Genomic DNA, 13,233 nt, shown 5'->3' with positions numbered 1-13,233 from the left:
TAAAAATAAAGGTGGAAGAGCAGGGGGGCAGCTGTCTCGGGTGCATGCTCATTTCTTATCCAAGCTTGATTTTTCTTGCTATTGAAGTCACTGCTATGGAGGAGAGCCGAGTCGTGCATTAACTACTACGGTAGTACAAATAATTCTGTGGCTTTGACAGTGGCCCTTGAAGGCCTGAAATAAGGTGCAAATTCTAATATCCGGGAAATGTAATTGTTGGGCAGTAACTTAGTAAATGACGGGAGATGAAGACCCAAACGGTCCCTCCATTCTGCTCAGCAGTTTGTTTGGGGTTGTAACTGCTGCTCCGTGCAGCTTATCCCCCCTACAAAAATATTACTCCAAAAGTTAGCATTTTTATCCCTTGGCCACTAATGGTGCTCTGCATTTAGATCATGTCTTTTGAATTCCTTTACCATACTTGATTTCATCATATGCTACCTACGCTAGCCTAGAGCTAACACCATCTGCATTGTTAAAAGTTGTGTTAAACTACTTTCTGTCTGAGCTGTGTTGGATGGTAGTGTCACAGATTTAGGTTTTGGGTAAAATGGGGACAAAAAAGCACAGAGACTATGTCAGATTGCCGGCACAATTTTGGCAAGGCAATTAACATTGTCCATATTTGTTGGAGGGGGGAATAAATAGTGCAAGTAAAATTTTGTGTAAAGTGCACTAGGTGACATTTGCCTGATTATTTAATATTTCCTCTAAGGGTAAAAGACCTGCAGTTCTTTTGCAGAAATTTGCTGTTTCAAAATTGTTCTTGCAAACAGCTGCATGGACTTCTATTTTTCTGATTTTTGCCTGATCTATTGTGCCACACCTTCATAATTGGTGTGGCAGTTACATGGCTCTTATTGCCCTTTGGCCAATCAAATTCCTTAATATCACATTTCAGTTTTTACAGCTGTATGTTTGCGAATTAATGGGGATGTGTTTGTCGGGGCATCTGCCTAACATGAAAGTATGTGTTGGAATGTGACTCCTTCAAGCAGTTAAGCTAAGACCCTTGCTTTGGTTTTCTTCTGATGCTTCTTGTTTTTGTTTTATTGCTGTGGATTCCCCAGGGTCATCTTCACATAGCTCAGGTGCCACAAGGAGAGCAAGTGCAGATCACTCAGGACAGTGAGGTGAGTGCTCTGAACGTGCTGTCGCTGCAGTGGGCAGAGGGGGCTTACGTTGACATTTCTGTGAACATCAGCACGAGCTGAAAGAACCAAGAAACAATTGCAATTTCCAAAAAGCGGACTTCCATCCGCATAATTTCCAGCGTGGCCTTTTTTTTTTTTGGCACATGTTCCTCGATTCAATTATAGCGATCAGAGGAACTTGTGGTGAAGCAAAGTCCTCAGTCTGATTAGTGTCTTATTTTTTTTTTTTACCCCCATTTTAATTGGAGAGCAGCAACATTTCATCCAGGATCCCAAAGTAAATAAATACAATTTGACCCCCCTCTTGTTTATTGTGCATTTTATCTTTGATGGCGCTCTTCTCTGCAGTTAGCGCTGTCTCTTTTCAGAATGCATGAACTTAAGTGTGACTTTGAAAATTGCTACATGTGTAGTCTTTGGCTCTGGTTTTTATTTGAAGTACCTATAACCTCTGTTCTGCTACCAAACAGGAAAAAATATAGCTGCAGACTTGTTCAGAGAAGCTAGTGGTACCTTGTAACATGTCCAAGCATCATGAAATGAGAAATCTACCTCTACGCAGGAGTTTAGGGAGCATAGAGATTAAAAAGCAGGGGCAATAAACAAAGAATCAGAAGTCAAGATTCTCGTAGCCCTGAGTTGCCTTGGTCATTGCTTTGTATCTGCCAGCAAGGTTAGTAAGAGTGCTGTGATATTGCAGTGCATATATTTTTAACATGGCACAAAAGTAGCACAGAACAGTGGTATCCCCGAGATATTTTATGATCTGACTACTGGAATATGCCATTACCTTAGGAAAGAACTTCAAAACCAATGCTACTTCTAATAGCCTTCAGTTGTCTGATACATTATTTTGCACGTGCTGCCAAGATGCCTTGGGCAAATCCTATAATGGGACTGTAATGTAATACAGGAGAATTTTGTAACTTGAAGTGAATATTTTATGGTGTGATTCTTGAAGTATGACGCAGGCTCGTGGAGCAGCAGCTTGGCCCACGACAAGTCATAGAAGAGAAGTAAGTGGAGCTAAGGAATGCAATGGTAAGCTGCTAGGCATTTTTTCAGATCCTGGTTTATAGATTTCTTTTTAATGCTTTATTTTATTTTTATTTTTTATTTATTTATTTAACAGCTTTTAATATACCGGTGTTCGTGCAAGCACATCACGCCGGTTTACAATAAACTTGAGAAAGGAGGAAATTACAAAAAACAGGGAGTGGGGGAGTGGAGCAGGAGCGAAAAGAGGGGGGGGGAAGAGGGGGGAGAGAGGTAAAGGAGGAAAGACAGCAGCTGAGAAAGGTACAAGGAACATATCAGTATTTACAGGATAGGTTGCTTAATGAGGTTAGAACAAGGTTGATTTTTTACAGCGGTTAATGAGGAATAAATAGATTATATAATGATATATATTAAAGCTTAATTACAGCAGTTATGGTGGATTATATAGATAACTTATTAAACAATTAAACACATATATATAAAGTATTAGCTTATTTACAGCAGTTACAGCAGGTAATAACGGAGTCTTGATTTCGACATATAGGTTGTAAGTTTTAACTGGGTTACAGTGGAGCACGGTGGGAAGGTGGCGGGGGTATAGGGAAAGGGTAAGCTTTACAGGTCTGTTTTGTAAAATGGATCTGGCAAAATGTTTTGTCCAGTGCCCCAACTCTTTCTATATTTTATAAGTATTTGATACTGTTGTTTTATCAGAAATAGATGCATAGACAAATCCAGTATCAAAAAATAAAGAAACATTGTACTAGAATGGAGATGTTAAATATCCCTGTTGGACAGTCGTGTGCAAGAGAGCCTATGGTGAACTTTGTACAATTATAAAGATTTCTCTAAAAAGATATCTCATTCTGGAGTAATTTTATCCTGAGTTCCTCCATTTCGGAAAATGTAATTTTCTAGATATCACTAATGACTCTATGAGTGGGAAAATTTCTGTTCAACACTAAGTGATCTATGTCAGGAGTGCACCTCTTGCATATGGACAGGAATACTTCACAGTGTGTGCTTTCCTCTTGTGTTTCTCCAGTCAGTTCACTTCTAAATTTACCTTCTCTGCTATGTGAACTGCTGATATACTGAGGAGATTTTTCTTTGCAGTGAATAATGTCATCTTGGGATGGCTTGTGCTCTCTTGTTTAAGTGCATTACCATTTCAAATGTCTCTGATTTAATGTAAACCTCCTTTTACACAATCTTTTGCAGGAAGACAATGAGCATTCCCCAGTTTATATTCAGTTGTAGCTTTCTTTTTTCTGGGAACCAAACTCCTTGAGTTGAGAAACCCTAACATACTAGCTTAACCGTCTGAGCAAACTTGTTTTCATTAAAATGAATATCCGTGTTCTTTTCTCAGTAAGAATATTTCCTAAATTATCTGCCAAAGTCTACTAGGTCAAAGACTGGACAGCTGAAAAATCTGGGGTCAATTTTGAAAGAGTTTAGGCTCCTAACTTTTGGAGTTAGGCTTGTAAATTGGCCTTTTCAAAATTTACTAGGGTTGAGTGCCTACATTTCTGTTCATAGTTTCACTACATTTAGAATCCTAAAAAGTGGGTGGCTATGGGGGCAGATTTAGGACAGGGAAATAAAATTAGAGTTTAGCACTGATTTTCAGATTAGGAGCCCAAATCTAAGCAAATAAATAGCAGCCATAAATATATGTGACTTTTCAGGTAAAAATAGGCACCTAACTTAGGATCCTCTCTCAGTATTTTTCATTGCATTAGCAACAGATTTAGTCATGGTTTCTTATGGAACTTAGCCTAGGGTATGATATCTATCATTGACTGGGCCATGACATTTCCTGATTTATGGTTTAGCTGGAATTTCACAACCCTGTCTCTGGCCTCTATTGTTGCAGCTCTTATATGTATACCGTCCTTACTTGCAAATTGTTGCTACTAGGGTAAGTAGCACCTTTGCAAGCAGCTTTGGCTTTGTGCTGGAAATGCTGATTCTCCACCACAAGGCAGAGGTCTTTCTGATGAGACCGAGTGGTGGGAATATGCAGATCCAAGGAACACACAAAATCCTTTTAAGCTAGTTGCCTGAACGATGAGAGACAAGGATTCTATGTAAAATGTGTTCTGTACCACAGTTGTGTTCAGTCTCTTGAAATGCATCACTGACTTCTTTAACACTGCAAAATAATTTTATGCCTTATTGTCCCCATCAGTGCCTCTTTCTTCTCCTTTCCTTTTGGAACCTTGGGAAAAAAAATACCTTGGTCGGGTCAAGGATCAAAATTCTGTTCTGTAACTTTCTTTTCTTATGCTTGGCATATACCACTGAAGTCTCCTCCCCCTTCTCTGATCCTACCCGGGTCAGGAGTGCTGCTGGTTGCCATCATCGTCCCTTCCCTTGAATCTGAAAAGGGAGTAACAAGACTGGCATTTTCTGTAGAGTTTGAAATGAAACTTCTTATGAAGTCCCTCTGAAAAGGTTTTCAAGAAAAGGCTTTCATTATTGCGACAGATTTTTCTTATTCTTTGCCAGTCTTTCATTATTGTAACCATATATGTCAGATAAATGATTAACTTCAAAGGGTAATCCCATCAACTGTGCCATAGAGGAAAAGTCCACTACCCGTTGCTTTAGCCAGAGGTTTACATAGAAACGTCGAAATATGATGGCAGAAAAAAACATACAGCCTAGCTATACCAACTAATTAAACCTGAATGCAATCTACTTTGAAGTTTTAAAAAGCAGAATATAAACAAAACAGAAAAATAAATAATAAATACACTTTTCCATCCCTACCACTCCCTCAGAGATCTTCTGTGTTTCTTGAATTCAGATACTGTTCTTGTTTCCACCATCTCCACTAGGAGACTGTTCCATGCTTCCACTACCCTCTGTAAAGAAATATTTCCTTACATTACTTCTGCGTTTACAACCATTCACCTTCATCCCTTGACCCGTCCTTCTAGATCCTCTTTTCCATTGAAAAACGCTCGCTCCTATTCATGGAAACCTTTGAGATATTTGAATGTCTCTAGAGAATACATGTGTAGATCTTTAAGTCCACTGACCATTTTAGTAGCCTCCCTCTGGACTGACTCCATCCTGTTTATATCCTTTTAAAGGTCTCCAGCATTGTACACAGTATTCCAGGTGAGGTCTCATCAGGGACCTATACAGAGGCAATATCACCTCCCTTTTTCTGCTGACCATTCTTCTCCCTGTGCAGCCATCGCTTTATCCACATTAAGATTATCAGATATGATCACCCCCAGATCTCGCTCTTCTTTCATGCTTAGTTGTTAAATAAATAAATGTTGTTAAATAAGTTGTTAAATAAATATGTTTATTTTTAATTTATTTAAAATATGTTTAAATAAATGTTGTTAAATAGTTGTTAAATAAATAAATAAAGTTGTTAAATAAATAAATAAATAAATAAATAAATAAATGCTTAGAAGAATGTACTTCTCCCTTGGATTTTTGCAGCCTAAATGCATTACTCTGAATTTATTACTATTAAATCACAGTTGCCAGATTCTAGACCATTCCTCAAGGTTTGTTAGATCCCTCTGCATTTTTTCCAAACCTTCTTGGGTGTCTACCCTGTTGCAGATTTTGGTATCATCCTTTCTGCCCAGTTGAGATTCTTTCATTTTGGGTAGATTAATAGAGAATACTTATACACAACTAGTTTCCCCATCCCTCATGTCTTTTACCTAAACCTTCAACCCTTCTCCTACCACTGCCTTCCATATCAGTCCCAAGCATACTCAACATCTGTAAAAGTAGTGGCCATCACCACCTCGGCTGGTAATCCACTTCAGGGCTTCTCTTCCGCTTTGATTCTAAATCCAATACCGAGGTTTCCCTCTATGTATTAGCATCCTACTTTCTAACAATCTACAGAGCCACTAAACTAGCATGACTATTGTCCAAAGCATCCAGCTTCCCCTTGCTCATTTGAGTTTGGATACGTTATGCAGGTTATTCCAGCTTTTTTACAAGCCCGATACAACCATATCACTCTTCTTAGGGTTATAACCACTGCGCCATGCAGGTTGCACTAGTTCATTTTTAGAAGCTGGATTCAGTCTTACCAGCCGACTCCCATAATTGTGGGAGACCATTGAATGAAAGTGATCTGTTTTAAATATTAGAATGTATAAATCTGTTTTATGTATATTTTCCTTTGCAGACAATCCTGATGATAGCATGACTTCATAAAATTTATTTGAGGAGGCCACTGAGACCCAAAATTGTGTAGCTCACTTCTGCAGAGAGATGGATTAAAGCCATCACCAGTTCCAGAAAAGGATACTTTGGAAGTCAACCTTTTTAAGTGTACAAAGTTCACCAGAAAGGTTTACTCGCCCTTTAAAGTAGGACAGATAAATTTGTTTTGCTTTCAGAAATTCTTTTCGATGGGTATTTGTAATCTCCCTGGCAGTGGCACTTTTTATGTTGACAAAGATGTCTTGTTTCCAGTTTTCATAGCCGAATTCCTCTTGCTTATATAGCTTATAGTGTTCAGAAGCTTTTTCAAGAGTTGCCTTTCTGATTCCAATATTAAGGTTCTTTGTTCTTATCGGAGTCGAGTTTTGATGAAGTAGCAGCTAGTAGAACAAGAATGATTGCTTTGTAATAGCAGAGATTATATTCATTAGTCCAATCCATGCCAGCCATGTGCCGCATTGCTAGCTTTAGGATGACAAATGGCTTGGATAATATATGAGCGCAATTAAAAGATCAGAAATGTGAGACAGGAAATATTCAGCCTAACTTTGCTCTAAATATCTATACAATAAATTCTTCAAGTTATACTTCCTAGAATAAGTGAAATTATTTCCCCTTTAGAAAAAAATGCTGAAAAGCCATTAAGGTTCCAAGTTGCAAGGCATCCTTCCCTGGTGTTAAGTATTTTCAGCATAGCACCATATGCACAATGTTTTATTGCCAAAAACTAGCATTACTTTATAACGAGTATCCTCCTTAAGTAAACTGAAATAAATTGTTACGTAAACAAACAGGAAGAAGTCTTGCATTCTTTAGTGTTGCCTAAGGAAGCACAATTGTTTGGCTAATTCCTAAGCTTCCCATGTACTGCCTTATTTTACAGGGTAACTTGCAGATACATCAGGTTCACGTTGGACAAGATGGACAGGTAGGAAATACTTCTAACCTTTTCAGCCAAGACTCTATCAGTATTGCTCTTGAAACCCAACTGGCCATTGGATGAATAGTATGAATCCATTTTTCAGGGGTGTGCAAGAAGGGGCTTCCTTTGAACACCTGTAATATACATGAAATATTTGATGCAGATGATGTAGCTGTGGAATTAAAGTATCTGTATACCACACATATAGTTTGGAAAGTTTGCAATTTACTTACATTGTCTTCTTAAAGCACCAGTACTACCTGTATTCCTCAAAATATTATTTTGCTTGTTTCTTAGCACTGTTGCTTCCCCTCTGGAGCCAGTTCCTAGGTCTGTTTTCTTTTTTCTTGTAACATTTTAATTCTTATGATTTTATATGTTTTGGAATACAAGATGTGCACCTTCAGTGAGGGCCATGTCCTCTGGAAAAACCTCTTTCCTCAAATCTGCTTCTCACTTCTTCCTGCTACATTCAGACATCAGGATGTAAAAAGTGGAGCTTAGTGATTTTCTCTGTTTTAACTTCCACCAGCAGACTGTAAGATTGCTTGTTCTAGCCCTTTGTTATGAAGGTCAGGATATTTTATTCTCAGTGTCAGGGCTGCAGGTAATGGCCAGACCAGCAGGATCCTCTTCATTCCTCAAAAGTTGCAAATTGTTAACTTGTGCAGCAGTCATACAGATGCAAACAGCAGGATATTATTCACACCAAAAGGGGAGAAGAACAAAAATTGTAATTTTTCAATATGCTTTATCTGTGAAATGTATGTTGAACTTTGCAAGCTGATACTTCAGCATTAAATGCGGTGAAGACCAGGAATATGAACTTGTGCTGCATGAGATCAGCAGCTGTTTTTTCATCTTTGAATTTCTAGTCCTGGTAGTTGCATTGAACTGAATTTAGGTCTTGCTTTTTTGGCGTGATTGTCCATGGAATGAACTAAGCCTTGCCAGAAGAACTTGCTCTATCTACACATGGGTTCTATTACCTTCCAAGCTTTATATTTCAGTGCACATTTGGTAGAAATAGACCCAAACTGTAAAAATGATTAGGCTTCTGCACATTGGCTAAAGCTCGATGTGTTCAGATTGCTTAGAGTTTTCCCCATATGGCAGTGACAGATTGAATCTCCAGATGCCTCCCACCTTTTGCATCTTTTCTTCCCCATTTATCTTTTTCCTGAACTTGAAGGGTGTCCAATAGCCCTGAGGGTATTAAATGTCTGCAGTGCACAGGAGAAATTTCAATATAAGAAAACTTAATCCTATTTTCCCAAATGTGAATGTTTAGTGTGTGAGTATGTGTGTAGATTTTTGCCTTGTGATGTCACTGGCACCTGTACACCCATTACCCCAACAGGATTTGGTCAGTAACCTGATTAAATCAGCAGTAGTTCAGCTTGGCCAATACATATTTTCAATCAGCTGAAAGTAGAAATGTATACAACTTCTAGGTAATAATGCTTTCCGTATTTCAATAAAACATAATTCTGCAGCTGTTCTGAAGGTCTGCTAGCAGTCTGTCCTTCCATACCTGCTTTCTTTAGGGGATACTGTGCAAGAAGATAAGTAAATTATTTTCCGTTTTGTATTCATTGATTTAAAATTGTATTACCAATCCTATAAAATATACAATAAACAATTATAGTACATGTATGAAGACATTGCACTGTCTGGCATGCCACGTAGTAATATTATACAAGTCCAAAACAATGACACTGAATAAATCCTTCGTGAGCAGAACTTCTCAAATTGAAGATGCAATGGTGTGTAATATATTATTATTAGTGCTTCCATCTTTAAGTGTTTATAACTTGTAAAGGAAGATGTTTTGCAGTGCAGGTACTATTGCTGTGTACCTTTTCCAGGTGAATCAAATATGTACATTTCCATAACACAACTGACTGCCATAAGAAAAGAATACTCATATTTCCTTCATTAACCAGCACCAGCACTCATATTTCCTCAGCTTACCAGCACTTACCCCCGCTATTTAGAATTTCTCTCCCCCACAGCCCCAGCCTCACAAGCCTATCCTGAACGGTTTCCCCATCTCTGTCTCTACCACTCTGCCACTTCCCACCCTTGCTTATTCTCTTGCCACCAGCTTGCTGTTGAGCCAATGGTGTTTTTCTGCTGTTTGTCCATTAAAAACCAAATTTTGCTTTCCGAGAGTGGGCAAAGAGGGGTGTTGATCAGTTAAAAACCTAAAAACAGAAGCCCTAATTATTAGACCAGGAGACTCTCATAAGCAGGCCAATGCAATACCACACATGGCTCAGCACATGATTGGACACGCATCCTTAACTCCCGAAATAGCAGAATTAAAAAAAAAAAAAAGAGTGTGCCGGCAGTCATGTTAGGAAACAGGGCGCTCTATTAACAAATGTCCATTTTCCTAACCGGCTGACAGCCACCTCTCCCAGGCCCCCGCTGTCAAGGAGGCGCTAGCGGCATGCAATTTCCCCATGTGCCTCCATTTTACCGTGGCACCCACTTCAAATATTAAATAGGGCACCCGGGAGAGGTCAATCGGTGTGCGTTAAGGGAGCGGGCACTCAATCATGATCTCCTGTTTAATGTGCGCTGCTATTGCATCGGCCGGAAAGTCTTTCTCCAGTCTGTCTCTGGGAAGTTCTTTTCATAACAGGATCCAGGGTACCAGTAATCCTTTGCTGGCAAATGTGACTACTTCCTGCATTGTATTTAAGAAAACTGCCACAATTTCCTTGCTAGTTTCCTTTGTTACTAAGAAGCAGGGAAAGATGATTGCCGCCACAGAAATATGCTTGAAGCTAGATGCCCGGATCCCAGTTAACTCATGTCAGATTCACAGTAAGGACACACACAACAATTTTGCATGCTCTTCAGTTTTTTGTGATTTTTAATTATATGATTTTTTTGAGAGAGGGGCATAATTATTTTGACACTTAAAAGAAATAAAGTGTACTATGGAGAGTGCAACTGACTTTTTGATGCCCCTCCAGATAGCATTTTTGACTCGACACTTTTGTAGCATGCATTTTCAGGAAGAACTAACCTTATCTAATTACTAATATAAAATGTTTGAGCATTCATAATGCTGATTACAAATTTGAACCCAAAGAAGAGATTGCTGAATGGAACAATATGTGGAAGCACTTCATCAGCACTTGATTGATGCTGAGATTTTGGCAGTAAGTTTAACAGGGGAGAACAGATCATTAGCACCAATGAAAGAAATGTACCTTTAGTTTTGAAGAGGATACAGTTTCCTATGATTCCTGGTTTTGTGACTGCAAGAAATAAATTGCAGAGACAGACATTTAATTGAGCACTTTTAGAGGTGCCAGTGTTTGCACATGGACAGCCATATGTGTGGCTGACAACAAAAGATAAGGACAACCTGAAAAGTTATGTTGGCTAGCAAAGAAAACCAAGAAAGATTGCTGCAAAATATAAAAGCATTTATGAAAAATGTATTGAGTGCTGCCATCATTCTTGACAGGTTTATTAGCTGGTACTTTTTACAGAATGACCACGCCTCATCTGCACTGATAACCATGCACTGAGCCAAGCATGTGAGTACTGCCTATAAAGTAAAGAGGAGAAAGATATGGCTCAGTTCATTTGTTTGGGAAAAGGAAGACAACATCAACAGGAGACAAAGTGCATGAAGAATGACCATTAGATTTTGGGGGTTTTTTTTTCTTTTGAAGCGGCAAAAAATTAACTATCCAAAAGTGGTCATGATAGCAGATAAGGAAAATATACACAAAGGTATTTCAAGTAAGATGGTACAAGCAACCTTAAATTTTAGTTTTGTTCTGTTTCCTTTCCATGCACTGAAACAAGGAGCAATCAGTAAATCTCTTAGGCCTGGATTTATCAAAATGCACTAAATATCGTATGCGATAGGAAAAGGGGCGTGTTTTATGGTAATTGGCTGTTTATCACAAAATGCTTAACGTTTTTGCAGTTTGCCGTAAGTGCCAGAATTGTTGTAATTCCTACCTACAATCACTGGGGGGGGGGGGGGGGAGAGCCTAGCCTAGCCTAGCCATAATGCCCTCATACTAGGTCGGTATTTATACCTCTATATGAGGCCCACCTAGTTACTCGAAGTGAGGTTCAGGTATTAGTGTAGGGATTAGGGGCCACTTTGACATTCAGAGTGAGACATACGAACAGAACAGTGCTCGAAGATTTGATGACCTTCGGAGTGAGGAAACTCACCCAACGATGAGATTTGTGCAGTGTTCTCTCAACCTAGCTTGATGTTACCCAGGTAGAGAGTCCATCAAGCTAAGTTGAGAGAACATTGCACAAATCTCATCGTTGGGTGAGTTTCCTCACTCCGAAGGTCATCAAATCTTCACAAGAGAGCACTGTTCTGTTCGTATGTCACACTCTGAATGTCAAAGTGGCCCTCCTAAACCTCACTTCGAGTAACTAGGTGGGCCTCCTATAGAGGTATAAATACCTACCTAGTATATATTCATTCATTCATTTTTTCTTTCTCTCTCTCAAATATATATATATATATATAGCTAGGCTGTCTCTCCAGCAGCTTAAAATGCTATTTCTGACGCACAAATCTCGCACCAAACTCCTCTCCTTTTTCTGATTTGCATCGCACCATGCGTTATGGTGCTTACGCATGCGAGAACACCATATAGCACTTTGATAAATGACCCCCTTAGTGAGGAGGCCCCTAATGTTTTAATTTGTTGCCAGTTTCTGTGTAATAGACTCCATTGGCAGTGCACATCTGATTAGCTTCAGCAAAAAGGCAGATTTCCTTGTTTAGAAAGAAATTACTCAGAATTATATCTCTTGGAAGGTTTTCTAAAAATCTTCAGTATGTCAGAAAGCTTTAAGGATTGGCTCTGATTTATGTTTAGATTCAAGCTGGATTTAGTATTCTTTAGCACAACTGATATTTTGGTCCTCAGGAGAATACTCATCTCGGAATATTAAGCAAGAAAACTGAGAGGGTCTCTTGGATGATTTAAAAATAGTAACTTCTGCTGGAAGTTATCAAAGTCTGCTTTATTTTAAGCTCACTTTGATCTCAAGAGGAAATAGTGCTTGGGGTTTTTTGTTTTTTTTGTTGTTCTGCTTTCTCTACTTGATAGCTTCTCTGAAAGACTTTTGTCATAAAAATGAATTGCCCTCATTTTTAATCCACTTTCTCAACCATTGCTGGAGCATTTGGCTTTGATGAAAAAAAGCAATATCTGTTTGTGTGTCTTCCAGCAATGCTGTTTGATACTCCAGATACCTCTTAAAAACAGCTTTTTGTTGTATGATTGCCAACCTTTTCTTAGGATGAAAAGTGTTAACTTTGTTCCTCTAAAAAGGTTACCTGGCCTAATATGCATAAAGCAGCAGTTTCTGCTGCCAAATAGAAATTTGCATTAAGTAGCAGACGTAGAGCATTAGGTAAAAGCAAACTTTCAGCAGGTCTCTTTGATTTTTTTTATGTATGTTTGCCTCTCTGGATTGTTTTTGTCAATGCCTCAAGTCTCCTACTTGATAGAAATCTAAATGTTGCAACGAGTAAGCAGGACTGCTGCAAAATATCTTTCAAATGTTAGCTTAGTTTTTTGTTTTTTTTTTTTCGATGCTTCACATTCTGGCATGGGGCTAAAAGCCGTCAAGAATGATTTAGAGTTTTCATTTCTAGCTTAAATCTTGGCTTCGGCTTTTCTTATTCCACTGCTTCCATTGAAACCCACCAATGACAGCAGATGCAGCTCCTCTTAAGTAATGCTCTGACACACCATATCTTTAATTTTCTCCATTGCCAACATCAGATTTAGTGCCGCCTTAGCAAAGTCATGCAAAGGTGCCAGCTCTGTGAGTGCAATGGATGATTGCGCGCACACAGTGCTGAGCAAACTCCTTCACTGTGTCCAGGGAGGGTAATTCGTATAGTTTAGCAGCCCCAATCATTTAGAA

General features: G+C 38.8%; 1 protein-coding gene across 4 annotated transcripts in view; it reads left to right on the top strand.

The window, feature by feature from the left end:
* The window catches only part of BANP (BTG3 associated nuclear protein), a 755,155-nt gene that overhangs the window by 473,149 nt on the left and 268,773 nt on the right, over window positions 1-13,233 (top strand). For 3 of the 4 annotated variants that reach the window (XR_003857728.1, XM_029608652.1, XM_029608650.1), the window contains 2 exons: window positions 1,062-1,133; window positions 7,252-7,296. Coding sequence is in view for 3 of the 4 variants with exons in the window: in XM_029608652.1 (XP_029464512.1) it covers window positions 1,062-1,133; window positions 7,252-7,296 (117 nt within the window). In the remaining variant the exon portion in view is untranslated. The remainder of the gene's footprint in view (window positions 1-1,061; window positions 1,134-7,251; window positions 7,297-13,233) is intronic. The other variant, XM_029608651.1, reaches the window with a different exon arrangement.

This window comes from Rhinatrema bivittatum, chromosome 7 (genome assembly GCF_901001135.1).
Source record: "Rhinatrema bivittatum chromosome 7, aRhiBiv1.1, whole genome shotgun sequence".
Classification (NCBI taxonomy): domain Eukaryota; kingdom Metazoa; phylum Chordata; class Amphibia; order Gymnophiona; family Rhinatrematidae; genus Rhinatrema; species Rhinatrema bivittatum.
Note: the sequence above shows the minus strand (reverse complement) of the source record. Positions and strands in the feature narration are given on the sequence as shown.